General features: G+C 43.0%; 3 protein-coding genes and 1 pseudogene across 8 annotated transcripts in view; 1 reads left to right on the top strand and 3 right to left on the bottom strand.

Moving 5' to 3' along the window:
- Positions 1-3790, bottom strand: part of LOC123998649 (transcription activator BRG1-like) — an 18675-nt gene extending 14885 nt beyond the window's left edge. For 2 of the 5 annotated variants that reach the window (XM_046303715.1, XM_046303714.1), the window contains exons 1-2: positions 3616-3790; positions 170-427 (exon numbers count right to left, since the gene is read on the bottom strand). In XM_046303715.1, the coding sequence (XP_046159671.1) occupies positions 170-385 (216 nt within the window). In that variant the 5' untranslated portion in view covers positions 386-427; positions 3616-3790. Of the gene's footprint in view, positions 1-169; positions 428-510; positions 653-3615 lie in introns of those variants that run through there. The other 3 variants (XM_046303713.1, XM_046303711.1, XM_046303712.1) reach the window with 2 other exon arrangements.
- Positions 1462-15845, bottom strand: LOC123999037 (annotated as a pseudogene).
- On the top strand, positions 15361-21201 carry LOC123999060 (galactose-3-O-sulfotransferase 2-like). Its single transcript, XM_046304415.1, has 3 exons — positions 15361-19407; positions 19693-20007; positions 20205-21201. Exons 1-3 carry the CDS (start codon positions 19289-19291, stop codon positions 21112-21114), a joined length of 1344 nt encoding a protein of 447 aa, XP_046160371.1. The 5' UTR covers positions 15361-19288; the 3' UTR covers positions 21115-21201.
- LOC123999059 (cysteine protease ATG4D-like) overlaps positions 17013-23119 on the bottom strand; it is an 11505-nt gene continuing 5398 nt past the window's right edge. The window contains exons 11-12 of one of the 2 annotated variants that reach the window (XR_006832386.1): positions 17458-22943; positions 17013-17421 (exon numbers count right to left, since the gene is read on the bottom strand). Coding sequence is in view for 1 of the 2 variants with exons in the window: in XM_046304414.1 (XP_046160370.1) it covers positions 22758-22943 (186 nt within the window). In the remaining variant the exon portion in view is untranslated. Of the gene's footprint in view, positions 22944-23119 lie in introns of both variants that reach the window. The other variant, XM_046304414.1, reaches the window with a different exon arrangement.

A 23119-nucleotide genomic window follows, 5' to 3' on the forward strand; every position in this document is an offset into this window, starting at 1 on the left:
ACATTAATACATTGACATAAGCATGTCCTACTTAGACAGCACATACATTTCTTATGTACAGTAAAGGATGAATCGATTAATGCAAAAAAGTATCATAAAATGGTACCACAGACCATAGCAGACATTTAACATACATTACAGTTATGGATATGCCCATTTTCTGTCTTACTTTGTGCATCTGATGCATATTCTCCTGAGGATATCCTGAGGGCCCCTGTTGTGGGTGGGAGTGTCCAGAGGCTGGGGGACCTGGGCTGGGTCCCATCATGCTATGAGCAGAGCTTGGGGAAGGGCTGGGTCCCCTCATGGCTCCTGGAGAAGGCCCCGGTCCTGGGGAGGGGCCCGGCCGAGGCGTCCCTCCCATGGGGGGGTCTGGGGTGGACATCTCTCAGCTGAGTCTGAGAATTTGACAGCACCAAGCTCCACTCTGCAGAGAGGACAAATTACAGATGATACTGTGCTCAGTTGTTTACAAATTTCGCAATATTTGTTTGCATTAGTTGGCTGTACCTGCACCAAATCTCCAGTGGTTTTCCTTCAAAGCTTGCTGTCCATGATCTTTTTAAAAAGGGAGGCTTTTTGTTGCAATTTTATTTCCACGATGGATCAAAAAAACATGTTTTCTAATGATTCTTGTCCCTCCACAGCAGACATATGGTATTATAATAGGATTTTAAGGCACGTGTAAATATCCTGCTTAATATAATAATTGTGTCATTATCACAAAACAACTGCATTATACTTAAATACTTCAACGTCAACCAGTAAAATGGCTCTTTGGCTAGCTTTTGCTACAGCATTCATCAATGGGCGTTAGGATTCTAGCTAACAATTGATGCATCCAAAATAGTTATTTTGCAAAGACGACAACCAAATATAATCTTAGCAACTTTTCAAGTAAGAATCAAAACATAAATCTTGGCTATATTGAATGGGCGCAGATGGTAACAGATTCTTACTGCAGCCAAGAGTCACGCGCATCTGTGTGTATACAATCATGAGAATCACAATAAATAATGTATCGGCACCTAAGTATCGTGATATCGTATTGTGAGGTCCCTGGCAATTCCCAGCCCTAGTGCGTACCAGATGATCTCTATGTAGCCATCATCCACAAATGGACTTTGTGTTCTCTGAGCTTTGGGTTCTCGGATGTGCCCAAATTACCCAAAATACACCAGTTCGTTTGAATAACAAGATCCAATTCTCAAGATAGCCTTTTTGTAGTCATTTGAGTATGTTTTGTGTTAATATGCACACCTGGCACAAATGTACACAAGTAGGATAAGAAACAAGTAGAAATTAAGACACTAGACTGGTAGAACCTGAAAGCACAGTGCACACATCTCCTGAGTTAGTTTATTTGAAAGACAGTTTCTGCTTCAGTCACAAGGTGGCTCATTTTGTCAAGATATTAGCCCAAGCATTCTCACCTTAAGACAAAAGTGTGAGTGTAGGCAACTACACATCAGCCACACTGACTCTCAACGTGGGCACCCCCAGGGGTGTGTGCTTAGTCCCCTCTTGTACTCCCTGTTGAGCCAGCACTGCATGGCCGCACACAACTCCATTAAAGAATGAATATGTTCCACACACACTAACACAGTCCCGAAGAAGCCACGACAATGCCTCTTCCCCCCACAGGAGGCTGAAAAGATTTGGCAAGGGCCCTCAGATACTCAAAAAGTTATACTGCTGCACCATTGAGAGCATCTTGACTGGCTGCATCATCGGGTAGTGCGTAAGGCACCGTACATCACAGGGGCCGACATCCCTGAATTCCATGACGTCTATGCCAGGCAGGGTCAGAAGAAGGCCCTAGAAAATGTCAGACTCAAGCTACCCAAGTCATAGACTGTTCTTTCTGCTTCTGCATGGGAAGTGGTACCAACATGGCAAGTCTGGAACCAACAGGACCCGTAACAGTTTCTACCCCCAAGCCATAAGACTGCTAAATAGTTAACAAAATAGCTACACAGACTGTCTGCATTGACCCCCTTCAGCACTAACTCCAACTCATCATATACACTGCTGCTACGGATTATTTATCCCGTTGCCTAGTCACTTTACCCCTACCTATTTGTACATAGCTATCTACCTCAATTCCCTCGTACCCCTGCACATCGACTCGGTACGGGAACCTCGTGTATATTGCCATGTTATCGTTACTCATTGTGTATTTTGGCTATTCCTCAAATTATTTTTTTTATTTTTCTCTACATTGTTGGGAAGTTAGTCTACACCTGTTCGTTATGAAGCATTTGATTTGTTTAAAGACACCAATGTTCTGTTTATCTTCAGTTTGTACAGGCCTACCTAAAAACCTCTGGATTATTACATGAAGTGGTCCGCCTTTGATAATACAACCCATATCACAAATACATTATAAATGGTATACTTTTATTAATAATTGCTTTCCTCAAATATAATAACTGCACATAGATAGTTGGACAGAAATATGCTCCAATGACTAAATATGTTTTTCCAGTGTGTGGCGATTGACAGAATGAGGAGAGTTCTTGTTTGGAAATCTTACACTCAGACGAGGTGATTCAGACGATGCTGCCCAGGAGCAGCTGCATGCATAAAAAGAACCCCATACACTCCCGACAGAATAAACATAAAAGGTAAACAGCAACCATGATGTGTGGTTAAAGTTGTCGACATCATGACATTCATGTTAGTGAGACGAGTAACGTTATAGCTAGCTATTTAAACGATTGAGAGTGGAATCTATTGTCGTTCCTCCTCACTAGATATTATGTTAACAGTTATGTCCAAGGAGTGATGCATTCTCTTTGGTGAGACAGTAGTAGCTTGATACTGTAAACCCTGCTACCGGCGACTTGACTTAAGCTAGCTAGCTTTAGTAAAACACGGATATTTAGTTAGCTAGTGGAACATAGTTGCCGGTTGCAGTTGGTAATCGTAGCAATTGAATTACGGTAGCTAACTAATTAATTAAAGACTTCGTTAACTACTTGCTTAATATTTAGTTATAGAAGCTAACTAACCAACATTAGAAAAAAACAGTTAACGGATGCTAAGCTAATGTGGTGTACGGTGTAGTTAGCATAGCTTGACATGGCTAGAAAGCTAGCTATGTATAGTAACTCAGTTCCGTTTACAACACAGGTTAGAAACCATTCACTCATGTGATGTGCTAACAAACATTGTTTTCTCGCTACATAAATGTATAACATGAAAACTAAAAACAAAGAAACACTGCCAGACAGTTGGCTAACGTTAGCTGGTATAGTCTCTACTAGCCGAACATGCTGTCGTTACAAAATGTATGGTGAGAATTGGGTTATTTTGCTGACTTTGGAGATGCAGCAAGAGAGTAAAAGTTAAATAATCATTTCAGTTGATTGATCCAACCTGCATCCCGTACCCCCGCTCTAGCTAGACAGATACATTTACAAAAAACACAATTCATTCATTTCACTCTGCCGCCAGTCTGCATTGCAGACAAGACAAAAAAATGTCGGTCTAGATACTAACGTTTCTTCCAACGATAAACAAAAGAAAGAAACTGAAATTATGTAACAATAAGCTGAATAAGGATACCATCGAGGAAGTCTTAAAAAAATACAACTTTTGAATCTGACTTACATTGAAATCACCCTTCGCCGATAGGTCCCTTAGATTTCCAACGCTAGCCAGAAACAAAGAGCGACCTAGCCTGTTAGCATTTTTTCTCTCACCACCCCCACTTCTCGTCTGATTGTATCGCCAAGGAACGGCCTTCACTACAGCAACGGTGATACAAGAGCGCCCCCCCCCCTACACGTTCATCCCCCATGAACTACTGGAAAATCAACGCATGCCCAGTCTAGGCCCCATTGCAGAGAAGAATGCGTGCGAAGTATGTCGACGTGGGGGATGGGTGTACAAGTTATTATAGAACAGCACTATTACATGTAGTAAAATAAGATGAGCGGTCCTTGTTGATTGTAGTCATTGACAGTAACAATTAAATTGATTGAGCTCTGTTTACATATATTTTTTCTGCCTGAATAAAATGTGCAATGTCAAAAAAGCATTTGCCGATATCAACACTAGTTTCTATTTTATTTAACTAGGCATGTCAGTTAAGAATACATTCTTATTTACAATGACGGCCAAACCCGGACGACACTGGGCCTATTGTGCCACCCCATGGGACTCCCAATCACAGCCGGTTGTGATACAGCCTGGATTTGAACCAGGGTGTCTGTAGTGACGCCTCTTGCACTGAGATGTAAATGCCTTAGACCGCAGCGGCACTCGGGCTCGCCACTCAGTAGATGGCGCAAAATAGAAAGTAAATATGATTTAGGCTAGGCCTATTCCACCATCTAAATATGTCTGTTATTTAATGGACATATAATTGCATAATATATTTTTACAGCCACACGAGGCTACTGTAGTGATCATGTAACCTAATGAATCACACTTTTTCCAGTATTTGTGATTTTGACTGTTGTATTTGCGAATTCCAACCTGTATTGTAGGCTTGTTTTAGCCATTGGCCTTCAACTATTTTGTTGAAAATGTATTTAGAGGCTATATTTAGAGGCCTGTGATCTAGGGTCTCTTTTTAAGGGGAGGCCTACAATAAAAACAGTAATAAAACACAAATAGAATCCTACAATTATTCCGCAAGACACCAGTACCAAAATTATAGCCTACATTGCATACCTGGCCCATTGTTTTATTTGGATAGGCCTAAATTAAACATTGATTTATTAAAATAGGTGACTTGAGAATTGAGATACTTTTGAATACACACATGGATTTCAATAAACAAACATATAAGACTGTTCTATTCTCTTTGATTTAGTTCCTATTACAACTCAGACCAAATCAAACTTTATTTGTCACATACACATGGTTAGCAGATGTTAATGAGAGTGTATTCTAAAAATAATATTGAGTGGCAAAGGCTCCAGTGGTCATACATAATTCATAGATTCACCAAACATCTACGTTTCATTATTGCTGGTACATACAACTGGTTATGATTGCAGACAGAGAATGGGATGGTGCAGTACTAATTAGTCATATGTTGATAAGGTGCATGCATGGGGATGTCCACGACACCCAGAAATATGCCCATGCTGTATTGATTCACCTAGCTAACTGAAACTTCACTGTTGTAGGCATAATACACGCGCTGGCAAACAAATCCATTACATTAGCTACCTAAATGTGAAGTAAACTCAACTGAGGAGTAATAGAGAATGGAGACTTTTAACTTGAAAACGTGCAGGATAACTCTTTCCGGTATCTCCGGCTTCAATTTCTTATTATTTTTTTCACTGTGTTATACTTGTTCGTGCAGCACTCCTCACAGGCTGTTTGGTGTACGTTTTTTTTTGACGGTGCGATGAAACTGCCAAAACTCTGAAAGGTATTATTGTATGTCAGAATTTCAACAAGATTTGTTCAAGCCTAAAATGTTAGTCCGTAATCGTAACATGGTGTTTCTATGTTCACAGATTAAATTTCACGTTTGCATTTCACGCATGGCTTTTCTAACGATCCTAATAATTTATGTATGGATTTTCTTACGATCCTAACGATACGTACGTTAAACCTTTTGGCAGCTATCTGGCTCCATAGAAAACCTGTGACATTTACCTGGATCTCACTCTGCAAGTAGCACTGCTGGATAATTTGCAAAATCAGTTAATCAATCAATCAATAATACTCTTAAGCAAAAATGTTTATATTTAATTTACAATCTGTTGAAACTATGAGAATAGAAAGGTTCTGAACTTTTGTGAAACATCAGTCAGGTTGAAAAATACGGCAAATAGATATTAAAACTGGATGGTGTTCAGAGATGGATGGGAGGGGTTGAGGAGCTGAAGGTTGAGACTAAAAATAACAAAAAAACAAGATAACGTAAAATGTACTGTGTCTGTAAAATGTAGAGGATATAGTATGTATAAGCTGTAAGTAGAAGCCTAAGTGTTGTCCATTAGTTTAATACAATTAGGGGAGGGGTGGTAGGGTTATGGGAAAATAATAAACGGACAATATATAACAAAATGTTTATATACATAAAACCTGTCAAAAGTTGACACACCTACTCATTCAAGGGTTTTTCTTTATTTGTACTATTCATTGTAGAATAATAGTGAAGACATCAAAACTATGAAATCATGCAGTAACCAAAAGTGTTAAACAAATCAAAATATATAATATTTTTCAAAGTAGCCACCCTTTGCCTTGATGACAGCTTTACACACTCTTGGCATTCTCTCAACCAGCTTCATGAGGTAGTCACCTGGAATGCCTTTCCAACAGTCTAAGAAGTTCCCACATATGCTGAACACTTGTTGGCTGCTTATCTTCACTCTGCAGTCCAACTCATCCCAAACCATCTCAATTGGTTTGAGGTCGGGTGATTGTGGAGGCCAGGTCATCTGATGCAGCACTCCATCACTCTCCTTCTTGGTCAAATAGACCTTACACAGCCTGAAGGTGTGTTGGTTCATTGTCCTGTTGAAAAACAAATGATAGTCCCACTAAGCGCAAACCAGATGGAATGGCGTATCGCTGAAGAATGCTGTCGTTAGCCATGCTGGTTAAGTGTGCCTTGAATTCTAAATAAATCAGTGTCACCAGCAAAGCACACCCACATCACACCACCTCCTCCATGCTTCACAGTGGGAACCACACATGCAGATATCATCCGTTCACCTACTCTGCATCTCCCGAAGACACGGCGGTTGGAACCACAAATCTCAAATTTGGACTCATCAGACCAAAGGACAGATTTCCAAAGTCTAATATCCATTGCTCGTGTTTCTTGGCCCAAGCAAGTCGCTTCTTCTTATTGGTGTCTTTTAGTAGTGGTTTCTGTGCAGCAGTGTTGGGATGTCTGTTACTTGAACTCTGTGAAGCATTTATATGGGCTGCAATCATTTATATGGACACTGTGCTATCTAACCTCCAAACGAGCTTCAATGACATACAACACTCCTTCCGTGGCCTCCAACTGCTCTTAAACGCTAGTAAAACCAAATGCCTGCTTTTCAACCGTTCGCTGCCTGCACCTGCACGCCCGACTAGCATCACCACCCTGGATGGTTCCGACCTAGAATATGTGGACATCTATAAGTACCTAGGTGTCTGGCTAGACTGCAAACTCTCCTTTCAGACACATATCAAACATCTCCAATCCAAAATCAAATCTAGAGTCTGCTTTCTATTCCGCAACAAAGCCTCCTTCACTCACGCCGCAAAACTTACCTTAGTAAAACTGACTATCCTACCTATCCTTGACTTTGGCGATGTCATCTACAAAATAGCATCCAATACTCTACTCAGCAAACTAGATGCAGTTTATCACAGTGCCATCTGTTTTGTTACTAAAGCACCTTATACCACCCACCACTGCGACCTGTATGCTCTAGTCTGCTGGACCACGCTACATGTTCATCGCCAGACCCACTGGCTCCAGGTCATCTACAAGTCTATGCTAGGTAAAGCTCCGCATTATCTCAGTTCACTGGTCACGATGGTAACACCCACCCGTAGCACGCGCTCCAGCAGGTGTATCTCACTGATCATCCCTAAAGCTAAAACCTCATTTGGCCACCTTTCCTTCAAGTTCTCTGCTGCCTGTGACTGGAACAAATTGCAAAAATCGCTGAAGTTGGAGACTTATCTCCCTCACCAACTTTAAGCATGTGCTATCTGAGCAGCTAACCGATCTCTGCAGCTGTACATAGTCCATCGGTAAATAGCCCACCCAATTTACCTAACCTCATCCCCATACTGTTTATTTGATTTACTTTTCTGCACACCAGTATCTCTATCTGCTATCTGAGCAGCTAACCGATCTCTGCAGCTGTACATAGTCCATCGGTAAATAGCCCACCCAATTTACCTACCTCATCCCCATACTGTTTATTTGATTTACTTTTCTGCACACCAGTATCTCTACCTGCACATGTTAATCTGATCATTTATCACTCCAGTGTTAATCTGCTAAATTGTAATTATTCACTCCTATGGCCTATTTATTGCCTACCTCATGCCTTTTGCACACAATGTATATAGATTATTTTTTTCTACTATGTTATTGACTTGTTTATTGTTTACTCCATGTGTAACTCGTCTGTTCACACTGCTATGCTTTATCTTGGCCAGGTCGCATTTGCAAATGAAAACTTGTTCTCAACTAGCCTACCTGGTTAAATAAAGGTGAAAAAAAATCTGAGGTGCAGTTAATTGCCGATTTTTGAGGCTGGTAACTAATGAATGACCATGTCTTAAAGTAAATATGGTCTATCAATTCTCTTTGATTATTTGAGCTGTTCTTACCATAATATGGACTTGGTATTTTACCAAATAGGGCTATCTTCTGTATACCACCCCGACCTTGTCATAACACAACTGATTGGCTCAAGCGCATTAACTTTATCAAGGCACACTTGTTAATTGAAATGCATTTCAGGTGACTACCTCATGAAGCTGGTTGAGAGAATGCAAAGAGTGTGAAAAGCTGTCATCTACTTTGAAGAATCTCAAATATATTTTGATTTGTTTAACACTTTTTTGGTTACTACATGATTCCATATGTGTTATTTCATAGTTTAAGTCTATACTATTATTCTACAATGTAGAAAATAGTACCTTTTTTTTTAAAACTCGAACAAGTAGGTGTCTAAACTTTTGACTGGTACTGTGTGTGTGTATATATATATATATATATATATATACACACACACACACACATATATATAGATACACACACAACCAAAAAATATATGTGGGACTGGAAATTATGCAGATATTTACACTGATAGAAGCCACAATCTATCTGTAACATTTGAGCTGATCTAACCCCCCCAGCCAATTGTGTAGACTACATGACCAAAAGTATGTGGACACCTGCCCTTTGAACATATCATTCCAAAAATCATGGGCATTAATATGGAGTTGGTCCCCCCCTTTGCTGCTATAACAGCCTCAACTCTTCTGGGAAGGCTTTCCACTAGATGTTGGAACATTGCTGCGGGGACTTGCTTCCATTCAGCCATAAGAGCATTAGTGAGGTCAGGCACTGATGTTGGGCGATTAGGCCTGGCTCGCAGTCTGCGTTCCAATTCATCCCAAAGGTGTTCGATGGGATTGAGGTCAGGGCTCTGTGCAGGCCAGTCAAGTTCTTCCACACCGATCTCAGTAAACCATTTCTGTATGGACCTCGCTTTGTGCATGGGGCCATTGTCATGCTGAAACAGGAAAGGGCCTTCCCCAAACTGTTGCCACAAAGTTGGAAGCACAGAATCATCTAGAATGTCATTGTATGCTGTAGCGTTAAGATTTCCCTTCACTGGAACTAAGGGGCCTAACCCGAACCATGAAAAACATCCCCAGACCATTATTCCTCCTCCGCCAAACTTTACAGTTGGAACTATGCATTCAGTCAGGTAGCTTTCTCCTGGCATCCGCCAAAGCCAGATTCGTCCGTCGGACTGCCAGATGGTGAAGCGTGATTCATCACTCCAGAGAACACGTTTCCACTGCTCCAGAGTCCAATGGCGGCGAGCTTTACACCACTCCAGCCTACGCTTGGCATTGCGCATGGTGATCTTAGGCTTGTGTGCGGCTGCTCGGCCATGGAAACCCATTTCATGAAGCTCCCGACGAACAGTTCTTGTGCTGACGTTGCTTCCAGAGGCAGTTTGAAACTCGGTAGTGAGTGTTGGAACGGAGGACAGACGATTTTTACTCGCTACGTGCCTCAGCACTCGAGCCTGCAGCCTGTACTCTCTCTCCTGGAGGATCTCTACTGGGTCCAGGCCATGGGGCTTCTGGATGGGCGTGATGCGGTTCTGTTTTTGGTGCAGCACCATGGGTGGGGGCTGGGGGGAGGGGGGAGCAGGCGAGGGTCTGCTAGTGGGCTGAGGGGGAATCAGCATCTGGGGGGGCACTGGATGGAGCAGCAGCATTCACCATGGGCCCTAGAATACATGGCATTGAAAGAGTTATTAGTTCTACCATTAATTCCACAGTGTTTTGGTGTGCAATGATTATCTTTAAATATGCGTGTATTCCTTGTTTAGTTTATTTAACTAGGCAAGTCAGTTAAGAACAAATTCTTACTTACTAACCTTGTGATAGGTCTGGTGAAATTATCAGCACAGGAAAGAGAAGAACAAGGACTAAAAACACTACAGACTAATGCCTTCTCACACACAGGTAAATCACTGCCCAGGGGTCAAGCTGAGGCTCACCTTCGGGCCATTGTTTAGGGGGTCCATTGGTGGGCTGGCCCTGCATACCAGGAGGAACACCTGAGGGTCCTGGAGGAGGCATGTTTGGGCCTACCATTCCTGCAAGATGACATTAGATATGATCAGACACTACCTGGGCATTCATGCCTACTGAAGTCTAGTTATCGTAGAAAATGGTGCCTGAACCGAGAGCATGTGTGTGTAGTTTCACCACCAGGGGTCGTTGTTAAGCATTCAAATGATTTATTTGAGACAGACAGCATTTGTGTGTGATTGACTGTAATTATGTGCATTTGTGTCATTCATAGGGTTGCAAACCTCATTAACAGGCTGTGTAGCATAAACTTGCATGTGCCTACCCCACTCACCAAGTGGTCTGTTGTAGTTTGCTGGTGGCTGTCCAGGCCCCGCTCCAGGCCCAGAGGAAGGGGGCATGTCGGGCATCCCTGGCTGCTGCTGCATCCCTGGCATGGGCCTCTTGCCCTGCACAGCCATCTGCAGGTGGTCTGGTAGGGGCTGGCTGTGAGCCAGCATCTTGTAGGCCATGATCTGGGCCCTGAGCTGGTGCAGCTGGTTTTGGTTGAAGGGGGTGGGTCCACCAGGCCCAACCCCACCTGGCACAGAACCACCACTCAGGACACCACCGAGGCTCTGTTGGCCCATGGCCTGGGGGTCACCGCCCTCCATGGGGACACCTGGGCCAGAGGGCATCATGGGGCCAGGGGGGGGGCTGTTGGCTGGCACAGGGTTGGGAGAGTGCTCAGAACTCCCCAGTGGAGAGGGGTAGCCTGGGGAGGAGACAAAATCAAATCAAATGTATTTATATAGCCCTTCGTACATCAGCTGATATCTCAAAGTGCTGTACAGAAACCCAGCCTAAAACTCCAAACAGCAAGCAATGCAAGTGTAGAAGCACAGGTGAGAAAAGTCATCTTCCCTGGGAATGGTAGGGCATGGTGGCGAAATGGATGCTAACAGACCAGAAGAAATGTTAATCAAATCCAGACTGGTCTTATGATTGAGCTGGACTGGCGATACAAACACGTTACAAATCAGTCTCTAACAGACATCAAATAAAATGTATTTATAAAGCCCTTCTTACATCAGCTGATATATTAAAGTGCTGTACAGAAACCCAGCCTAAAACCCCAAACAGTAAGCAATGCAGGTGTAGAAGCACGGTGGCTAGGAAAAACTCCCTAGAAAGGCCAAAACCTAGGAAGAAACCTAGAGAGGAACCAGGCTATGAGGGGTGGCCAGTCCTCTTCTGGCTGTGCCGGGTGGAGATTTTTACAGAACATGGCCAAGATGTTCAAATGTTCATAAATGACCAGCATGGTCAAATAATAATAATCACAGTAGTTGTCGAGGGTGCCACAAGTCAGCACCTCAGGAGCACCAATAAGCCAGTGACTCAGCCCCTGTAATGGGGTTAGAGGCATTCGTCACATGTACACATTACAGCTGAGTCTCGCTCTCTGTACATGTTACCTCAATAACCCCGCACATTGACTCTGTACCGGTACCCACTGTATATAGCCGCGCTATTTTTATTTACTGTTGCTCTTTATTATTTGTTAATTTTATCTCTTACTTTTATTTTATATAAAGGTATGGTCTTAACTGCCATGTTGGTTAAGCGCTTGTAAGTAAGCATTTCACTGCCAGGTCTACACTTGTTGTATTCGGCGCATGTGACGAATACAATTTGATTTGTCACCAATCAATACAGGATAGAAGAGTCAACAGAAAAACACCCTCTTCTGTGTTACAGTATTTCAACAGCCCCTCTGTCCCTCTCTCCTTGGTGACTGAGTAGTTTTGTAGCAGACAGCTGCCACCAGCATTGTCTGAAAGGGGAAGCCTCATGCCCCACCCCTCCACTTAGCGTCTGCTGCTCACGCTACCCAACAAAACGACAGAAGTGAAAGAGGAGAAACTAGCTGGTTGAGTTCACAGTACAAGTGCACACAAGTCTACACGAGTTAGCATTATCTTTTTGGGTAATCAGCTTTAAAAACATTTATGCTTAAGTCTAAAATCATAAGCACCATATTTAGATCATTAGCCTTTTGTGTAAAGCATCTTCAATAACAGAGTCAATGTTTCCTCTATCCAATCTAATCAGTACCCCATGGTATGGTACCTTGTGAATGTTGATCCATGGGGCTAGGAGGGGGTCCCATTCCAATGTGGCCTCCACCTGGTCTCATGCCCATGCTCTTCATTGGTCCATAGCGAGGGTCATCAGACATGCCCTTCTCATGCATGCCTTCCATAGGCTGGGAGAAGACAACACACATTAATACATTGACATAAGCATGTCCTACTTAGACAGCACATACATTTCTTATGTACAGTAAAGGATGAATAGATTAATGCAAAAAAAGTATCATAAAATGGTACCACAGACCATAGCAGACATTTAACATACATTACAGTTATGGATATGCCCATTTTCTGTCTTACTTTGTGCATCTGATGCATATTCTCCTGAGGATATCCTGAGGGCCCCTGTTGTGGGTGGGAGTGTCCAGAGGCTGGGAGACCTGGGCTGGGTCCCATCATGCCAAGAGCAGATCCTGGGGAAAGGCTGGGGCCCCTCATGGCTCCTGGGGTGTCCGGGGTGGACATTTCTCAAGTGAGTCTGAGAATGTGACAGCACCAAGCTCCACTCTGCAGAGGACAAATGGCAGATGAGATACTGACCACTATTTACAACAAACCAACCCAGCGGTGGGGAGTAAAATGTAATGTGTACTAGTGATGGGGGGGATTAATACCATTACATATCGGGATACTGTTGACGATATATTGGGTTGCAAAGGGTTGGAAACTTTCTGGTAAATTTCCTGAATTTTTTCCTGTGAAGTTAAGCCCAGGAATTTGGGGAATTTTGCTTAAATTCATCAAAGAAGTTAGCTTAAAACAGTGAACCTTTTTTTGTGGGATACATGGCAATTCTAGGTCTTATGGCATATTTTGGATAACCTATCCACAATTCAATGGAATTGCAACCCTCTGCATGCACAGTGCATTCTTCCATCACATGTAGAGCTGATTCTCAAGATCGTGCACACTAATGAGATGCTATTCAGCCCACACTACTACACTGTCTGATCTAAGGACTACATGCTTTCTGGTAAGTTTTGATTACAATATTGGGTGGGGTGAATATTTTTTTGTTAACTAGCAAATTGTAGCCTACAGAAAAATGTATTTAAATTATTTCTAACTTGTTAACAATTTCTGCTAGTTAGTTTTTGCTACCATGTGGGATTTAGCTCGCTTGAGCTGCTAATTCACCTGTTTCCATACATGTTTCATTTTAAAACATGTATCTTACAAAAGGAGTTATTTAATCTAACTGCTTAACTATTTATCTTTACATTGTAAAGAATTGTAATTGTTTTTTTACTATTTATTTCTAATCTTTACAGGAAAATGCCACGGGCACCATCTGATGTGTGGAGACATTTCACTGCAGGTAACGCAGAAGGAAAAGTTGTGTACATTTGCAAATAGCGTGCCAAATCATATGTGAAGACTGCAACACAGATGCAGAATCATCTGGCCAAGTGCATCTGGCCAACTGGTTCATCTCTGATGCTCACAGGCAATGTGTATTGAAAGAGATTTCTGAATGTTCGTCATCAATGACCTTGGACCACAGAAGGTATTTGCACTGGCGACAGACGATGCTGCAAACATGAAGGCTGCTTGGTCTAAAGTGGAGGAGTCCTACCCTCACATCACACCCATTGGCTGTGCTGCTCATGCATTGAATCTGCACCTCAAGGACATCATGGCACTGAAAACAATGGATACACTCTACAAGAGAGCCACGGAAATGGTTAGGTATGTGAAGGGTCATCAAGTTATAGCAGCAATCTATCTCACCAAGAAAAGTGAGAAGAATAACAGCACCACATTGAAGCTGCCCAGCAACACCCGTTGGGGTGGTGTTGTCATCATGTTGGACAGTCCTGGAGGGGAAGGAGTCTCTCCAAGAAATGGCCATATCATAGTCTGCCGATATGGACAGCCCCATCAAGAGGATCCTCCTGGATGATATATTTTGGGAGAGTGGTAAGCAGCCTGAAACATATAGGAGATTTGAGGGAGACAATGGCATTCTGTCTGATGTTCAGACTCTGCTTGCAGATGTAAGAGAAAAAATCCATACTGCCCTGCCACTTCACTGTTGCTCCAAGCAGAGGAAACTGCAGTTCTGAAATACATCAAAAAGCATGAGGACTTCTGCCTGAGGCCCATACACGCCGTAGCGTACATGTATGCTGCCAAGAGCGTTCTGTCTGGTGCAGAGATCGACAAGGTCTATGGTGTCATCACTACCGTGTCTCGCCACCTTGGCCTGGATGATGGCAAGGTTCTTGGCAGTCTGGCAAAGTACATTTCCAAGCAAGGGCTTTGGGATGGAGATGCAATATGGCAGTCGTGCCAACATATCTCATTAGCCACCTGGTGGAAGGGTCTTTGTGGATCTGAGGCTCTTTCCCCTGTTGCCTCCATTATCCTCCAAATCCCACCAACAGCCACCACCTCAGAGCGCAACTGGTCCTCGTTTGGAAACACACACAACAAAGCACGCAACAGGCTGACCAATACATGGGTTAGAAAATTGGTGGACATCCAGGCAAATTTGAGGCTTTTTGAGCCTGACAATGAGCCATCCTCAACCAGGTTGGAAAGTGACAGTGAAGATGAGGCCTCAGAGTCTGATGATCAAGAGGTGAACATTGAGGAGATCCAGGGAGAAGACATGGAAGCCTGAGAGGAAGACAACCAAAGTTTTAGTTTCATTTTAAAGATGTATGTTGAAAACGTTTTTGGGAGATGAGATGGATCATTGGGGATATTTTATTATTATTTATATTGGAAGGCTTGAATAATTTGTAATTAGGTCTACTTTTAAGGTAAACGGTTAATGTTTGTCTCCATATGATATGGTAAATATATCCAATGCAGAAAACATCTATATTTAAATGGTATTAATATTAATTCCCAAGGAAAGTATCCACCTCTGAATATTCCCCATAATGTGCAACTTTAGACACACCTACTCATTCAACGACTCCTCTGTTTCTCCACTCAAGCCACACGGTCTGCGTCACACCAAACGAAGAGCATCACAAACACCGGGAATCTTCCCCTGGCTTCAGACTGTCCACTTTCACATTTACCGCTACCCCAGTAATCACTCCTTTTAATGGCGCCCTATGCTTGAGAGCAAAACAATACACATTAACCTGACCCCAGACTTTTGAAGCGAAGCGCCTGCTTCAATCTGGCCCAACACAGAAACACAAACAATCACAAGACCACTTCGGGTTTCCTTCACCGATTCCATACCACCCAACTCAATTTTCACCCACCCTGAAAACAAAAATGGATCCGCCAAAAGGTAAGGGTCCACTTTTTCCGTAATGTCACTCCTACGGTCACAGACTAATCTTTATCCTAACCCTCCGTGTAAATCCTCTGGCTCCGAGAACTTCACACCTACCACCTCCGATTCTTCGCCCTCAATCACTTTCATTTATCCTGTCTTCGATCCAGTGTACAGATCACACTTTCTACAATTATTCAACAAACCATCTCCCCTTTCCTCCACTTTTGACCAATTCAAACTCACCTTCCTCTATTTTTCCTTCCATTCGTCCTCCGTAATCCAAGTATATATCTCCTGATAAATCTAGGACGCCATTCCCCAATCGCCCCAGCCTTCTGCACCCAGATGCGACACACACTTCAAATTTGATCACCCCAAACATTTCCCTCAACAAAAATAATGTTAACTCCTTATCGGTCATAACACTGTAAAAACGCAGCGCGTAAGGCACCTAATGTGGTGCATAACTTGACTAGAAAGCTATCTAGCAGAAAAACAACCTCCGTTCGCTCCGTTTACAACATAATATGCACGCTGTATTTGTTTGAGATCAGAATCCATTCACCCATGTGATGGGCTACATTTCAAACATTGTTTTCTACATAATAAATGCGAATAAACTGGAACACTGCCAGACAGTTGGCTAATGGTATGGTCTCTGCTAGCCGAACATGCTGTCTTAACAAAATGTATGGTGTGAATGACGTTGTTTTGCTCACTTGAGAGATGCCGCAAGAGTTTAAAAATATATATATATATATATATTTCAGTTGATTGATCCAACCCGCATCCCGTACCCCGGCTCGAGTTAACTAGATACATTTACCAAAAACATGTATTAATTTCAGTCTGTCGCCACTGTCTGCAGAGAGAGACGAGTAATGTCGGTCCTGACTACCGTTCCTTCCCAACCCAACGATAACCAAAAGTGAAATTACGTATCATTAATCTGAACAAGGATAACATCGACGAAGTATTGACAATAAAACACCTGAATCTGACTTACATTGAAATCACCCTTCGCGAGTAGGTCCTTTCGAAGTATGTCGACGTGGGGGATGGGGTGTACAAATTATTATAGAACAGCATTATTACATGTAGTAAAATAAGATCATGAGGCATCATTGTTGATAGTAGTCATTGACAATAATAATAGCAATTGAGCTCTGTTTACATGCATTTTTCTATCTGAATAAAATGTGCAATGTAAAAATAAAACATTGACCGTTATCAACACTAGCAATATTGACTCGTTTAATAACCACAGCCAAATGTGCTGTTTTGTAGATTGGCATATGTACTGTTGATAATGGGATATGTAGATAGGGCGAGTCGGTCAAGGATCGATTCGGACAAGGTGGTCAATTATGTGACAAGCGACAGTTTATTCAGAGTAAAGATATCTGGTACAACGTATACGGGCTCATTCATTTGGCTCACAAGGAACCAGCAGAAAGAAGCCCCGATAACAGATTGCAAGCATGTTATGTACAGTACAGAAAGTAGGTTGAGTCTGGAAGTCACAGTCTTTTGGTTGGCCACAGTTGAGGTGTTGTCTTCTTGGATTGGTCCTGTTGAGCCGTCCGTCGTTCCTCCGGGTCTCGTCGGGCTGTTCTCAGTCGCACAATGTTCGGCTAGGAAGGAGATTGTGTGTGTGCTTGTGTCTGCAAGTCAAGGCTGTGTCTCTTCCTCCCAATGTGTGGGTGTATGTCTTATCTGTGTGTCCTCGGCAGTTAGTGTGTGTATGTGTGTGTGTGTGTGGGAGCTATCCTGTAGGGGACCCAACATGCTTTACTGTGAAAATACGTTGCTATGTGTTGTCTCAGTTATAACAATGCAATAGCAGTAATGTCACCTACATAAGAATTAGCAGTCCTCTACAGTACCAGTCCGCTTTACAGTAAAACAAAATATGATGATACAGGTTATTGAAATGAAATGCATTTGGACTCGATAGAACCACGGAGAGAATTGGGTAGTGGTGGATAATCGACTCCAAAATAATCGATTCCTCAACTCCTTGCCTGTCGACTCCCTTTCCTTGGTGTCAAGCTTCGACTCCTAAAATTCAGGAGGGAACTATTTCCCGGAGAACACAAACTCTAACATTTCAAAGAATAGGCTTAACAGCATCGAGTGCGCAGTATCATCCATCACATGGGATCTGTGGAGGCTGCACACAGCAGAAATATCACTGAAATATTATAGATGTAACTTCTTATGTAACGGATGTGAAACGGCTAGCTTAGTTAGCGGTGTGCGCTAAGTAGCGTTTCAATCGGTTACGTCACTTGCTCTGAGACCTTGAAGTAGTAGTTCCCCTTGCTCTGCAAGGGCCGCAGCGATGGGGCGATGGGCAGAAGGTCCCTGGTTCGCGCCCGGGTATGGGCGAGGGGACGGTTTAAAATTATACTGTTACACTTACACATCACCTTCTATAATCAAACAAAATAGTCATTTAATATTCAACTGGTAGGGATCATGCTCTTGCCAGTCCTCTGAAACGCAAATATAATCTTCCTACTAGGACTGCAATAATGAGGTGGTGCGTACATGTGTGTGCATCCTTTTCAGCATGTTTTTGGAGTTGAGCAAGAGCCGAATAAGTGGCGACTCATTTCAACTCCGATCACAGGAGTCGGAGTCAACTCCAAAAATCCTGAAGTCGGGCACCACTGGAACCGCGTTCATCAATACAAAACTTTTTACATTATTTGATTTGATTTAACCTTTAACTAGGCAAGTCAGTTAAGAACATATACGTTTTTACAATGACGTCTACCAAAAAGCCTCCTGCGGGGACGGGCCCTGGGATTAAAAATACAAAATAAATCAGGAATTTCTAAGTCATGGCATTTCTATCTGCAACGTTTTTGTAACGAACATGACCTCCTCACAGGAGGGTAAGGGTTACCCGTTTATCACCAGTTTTATTATGAGCCAATAGTATCTTGACATGTAGAATTTTAACCAATTGAATGATAATGCACATTAAGGGTCGAGTCCCTTTCAATGAAAAGCACTGTCAATGTGTTTGCCACAGTCATATCACACACATTCATATAAGAAAATAGTGAAATACCATAAAAACAAGGGTGTCGTTAACTTGTTTGTAGATGTGTAGGCTATTCTTAAAATACATTTTCATTGTTGCACACCTTGATTTAGGCCTAGGTGGTTTTACTATTGTTTGTGTTGGGAAATTTTTGTGTTCTTATTTATATCTCATTTATTGTATGTATTTATTTTCCTTAATGTCCTTGTCTCTTATCCAATTTAGCTTTTAGTATTTAGCATCCCTGATATACAAAAACAGTGATTGCTGCTCTTAACATGTGAATAAGGACATTTAGCCTTGTCATATTGCAGTTGCACCTTACACAACAGCAGCAAAGGTTGAGAATAGACATTCTCAAATCTTATGTTAGTCAAAAACTCAATCATGGCTTCTTGGCTGGAGAGTTGCTGGCTGGCTGTGTGACGTCTCACTGAGCCAGCTTAGAGGGTGAGGTCAGGTCTGTCAGTTTCTTTAAGCTCCGGAACCCAGTCTCACCTTCAAAGTCCCAGAGCCTATTTTCCATGCTCGGAGGGAAGAAGGTTCCAGAGGAAAGTGTTTCGGGTGGGCCACAGAAAGGAGATGACCCTCCGCTGGTTGTCCACCCAACTTTGGAGACACCGTGTGATGGGTCTCCTGATGGCTTTGTGTGTCACCTTGTTTCTCATGCTCCTGGCTACTCAGTCATTGCAGCATCCAAGGTAAGGGACAGTCTGTCTCTCTCTTTCTCCCCACACCATTATGCACTGTCTGTAGCTGTAGGTGGTGGTAAAACTAATAGATTTAACTCAGTGGTTATTGTGAAAATGTACCAGAGAAACACTACATATATTTGCATAAATGCATTACAGATTAAAAAAACCTTTCAAATACAGAACTGATTAATGAGCAGTTTGTCATGGCATACAGCTAAGCTACATAAGTCCTGTTGAGACTTTATTTACCTAGATGTCTGTTGAAATCCTCTCTCTTTCCTATGTCGAAAGCCACTATGGTGGGCACAAGGGCCATAAGGTGAAGAAGGGAGCACTTTCCGACAATGCTCCTCCAAACACCCCCGTCCCATCCCACACTGCCCCTAACAGCAGGAAGGAGGTTCAGACACCCAATCTGCAGCATCAAAGAGATCCCAATGGGTACACCTTTATGAGGACAAGGAGGAGCCCTCCACCTGTAGCTTTCCTCAAAACACACAAGACTGGAAGCAGCACTGTTCAGAATCTGATGTTCCGCCTTGGGGAGAAGGAGAACCTCACTTTCGCCTTCCCCTATTACGCATACCAGTTCAGCTACCCAGATAGGTATGGGCACGACTACCATCTCCTGTAAGATACAGTTACCTCTATTCATCTGATGAGTAGATATGTTCTATTGCAATGTTCAGATGATCAAATATACTGTCAGGTCTCTGCTACATTTGGAGCCCCTCCATTTGGTGGATATTAACTGCAGATAACTTTCACTGCTTTAACATGTTTAACCTTCCTTATGGCTCCAGGTTCCGAGCAGACTTTGTAGATGAGCTGCCACCGGGTTCCTCTCAGTTCGACATGCTCTGCAGCCACATGCGGCTGGACCTGGGACAGGTGAAACAGGTGATGCCCAGGAACACCATCTATATCACCCTGCTGCGTGATCCTCTACATACTTTTGAGTCTGTTTTCAGCTACTACACTTCCACTGTACCTGCCTTCACTCTAGCCAAAAAGGCAGCTGACACAGCTAACAGGAAGTCAGCCCTCTCAGTCTTCCTGGAGGCCCCAGAGTCCTACTGGGACCCTACAGAACCTGGGAATGGCCTAGCCAGGAACCCTATGAGCTTTGACCTGGGCCTCAGCAGCCAAGAGTGGAACGCATCCTGGCCCATGGAGCTGACTCAGCTGGAGGAGGCATTCCAGCTGGTAATGATTGCTGAGCACTTTGACGAGTCTCTGGTTCTCCTGGGGGCTCTGCTGCAGCTGGAGCCTGAGGAGCTGGCCTATGTGCACCTGAATGTCCGCGCCCCCTCGGACATCACCCCGATAGAGGACGACACCAAGGCCAGGCTCTGGGCCTGGAACAGTCTGGATGTGCTGCTCTACAACTTATTTCTGCAGGTGTTCTGGGAGAAAGCTGAGCAGTATGGCCTGGGGAGACTGAAAAGGGAGGTGAACCTACTGAGGGCCTCCACACAGAGGCTCAGACAGAAGTGTGTGGCCAGAGGAGGAGTGCCCCCTGGTGAGCTGGAGGACCTGGTCAGGCCCTGGCAGACCGACACAGTCACCATCCTGGGATACAAGGTACGAGGGAACCTGACTCTGCAGGAAGAGGGGCTCTGTGTGCGACTAGTGCTGCCTGAGCTACAGTACCACTCTCACCTGTATTTCCAGCAGTATGGCCATGACATGAGGTCCATACCTACAGACTAATGTGCAGCACTTTCCCTTTTAGATACTACACTGCTCAGAATTTCTGCTTTTGATGCATTTTTCCAATAAACCAGAAATACTAACATTGTTAGGTCTCTTTCCAAATGTATTTTTAAATGTGGTTCTTGTTAAAATACTACAACGACCTTAATTCAACTCCTAGAGACCTAACCAAGAGATGAAGCTAAAAGAGGCATAGTTCATCCATAATCTGAGAGGAAGTGGCATAGCTCTCTACTAGAAGCTTGAGGACATTATTTTAGCTACAATCATTACATTTTTCAGTAAAGTATTAAGATTTTCTGGGGTGGGGAGAAAACTGAAGAGGGGTATCAAACAAATGTATTTATCAAGCCCTTTTTACAGCAGCAGGTCACAAAGTGCTATACAGAAACCCTGCCTAAAACCCCAAATAACAAACAATGTAGAAGCACTGCAGGGTATCCGTTAAACATGTAATAAGTGGCTAAATAAGTGGCTTAGTGTTACACTGCTAGACCGAGATACAATCTTGGTCTAAGACCTGGGCTAGTGTCGTGGATTTAGAATAATGTATAGGGTTTGCAAACAACACAGACAGACAAAATAGAAAGAGAGCACCTTCCATCAACCCTGCCTAAAACCCCAAATAACAAACAATGTAGAAGCACTGCAGGGTATCCGTTAAACGTGTAATTCAAATTTGTATGGCCTAAACTAAAATCAGTCTGATGAAGTTGACTGAGTTACTGAGCTTTTATTGAGTGCATTCTGCCACTCATTTTCCATGTAAAAAAATATTCATTCCGAAAACAGGGCAAATGCAACCCCATATTGCTCAGAATGTTCCTCTTCGTTGAAATTATTATTTTATACTCTCCCCACTCAACCACAGAAAACCAACACATCTCTAAGAAGACAAATTGATTCCTTCACCGGTTCCATGTGCACATCACAAGGTCTAAGGAATCCAATTTCCTAATCCATTCAGAGAGCAGACATCCTGTCACATGATGTCAAACAGCAGCTCAGAGCCCAGATTGTCCAGCATTAGACTCAATACAAAGTAGTTCAACAAAAGGTTGTAGTGGAGAGGACTATGGGATGAGCAGCCTATCTACACAATGATGAAATAGGGTCAGTTAGTGTCTTTCAGCCAGGCATAGAGTCACCCATGACTTCATGTAGAATAATAAACAACCAAGTTGAAGGCAGGTTATTTAACGTAAGAACCTCAAAACCATACTGATATCAAACCTTAAAATGAAAAACAATTATATAAAAACCTTCATTTAAAAAATATTGTTACATTCATAAAAACACATCCCCTTAAATCAAATAATTAGCCCATACTAATAAATACACAAGAATAGTGTCATTGGCCTGTTCTATTCAGCAACACCTCACCCAGCCTGGTTATTGCCTGTGGAGGTTGGGGATAAAGGCGTTTGCTGGAGCATGTGCGCCGTCAGTAGCTGCCACTGATAAAGCTCAGTTCAGTAACTGTGTGTATGAGTTGGTATGTGAATTATGTTCCCTGCTGGCCACATTCAGTCAGTCTGTTCACAGCACCCTTAGCAGAGTTGCCAACAACCGGATGTTCCGGTTTTCAGGGATACAGCTAATTCAACCTAGCTTAGAACTTTTATACCTGCTATGTTAATTCACAATAACACAAACTCATCCATGCTGTTGCTGTTATTGGTCCTTCGCAGCCTCGCCTTGTCCTTGGTCAGGATGTGGGTGATAGAGTTTGGGGGTGCATCACTCTCATCCTCCTGCCCCCCATCCGGTCCCTGACCCTCTGCAATGGTGAAGATGGGGTACTTTTCTGTTGATGATGAGAGAGCCTGGGGAAGAGAGATGGTTCTCTCATTCATCTCTAGAAGAGCTCTTATTTTTCCCCTCATCTCAATTTAACCATTAACTGTATTACAGACATACTGTAAAAGCAATAATGTACTTGGCTCCTTGCAACTAAAACATGTTCTGCACAAGTTATATAGCATACTCTTCATATATGCAT

The sequence above is a fragment of the Oncorhynchus gorbuscha genome, linkage group LG16 (assembly GCF_021184085.1).
Source record: "Oncorhynchus gorbuscha isolate QuinsamMale2020 ecotype Even-year linkage group LG16, OgorEven_v1.0, whole genome shotgun sequence".
In the NCBI taxonomy this organism is placed as follows: Eukaryota; Metazoa; Chordata; class Actinopteri; order Salmoniformes; family Salmonidae; genus Oncorhynchus; species Oncorhynchus gorbuscha.

Bases quoted from the DNA above. Each gene is read 5' to 3' on its own strand.
- LOC123999060 (XM_046304415.1), top strand. From the start codon at position 19,289: ATGACCCTCCGCTGGTTGTCCACCCAACTTTGGAGACACCGTGTGATG. The intron at 19,408-19,692 runs GTAAGGGACAGT...CTATGTCGAAAG, and splicing joins CAGTCATTGCAGCATCCAAG to CCACTATGGTGGGCACAAGG. The intron at 20,008-20,204 runs GTATGGGCACGA...TTATGGCTCCAG, and splicing joins CAGTTCAGCTACCCAGATAG to GTTCCGAGCAGACTTTGTAG.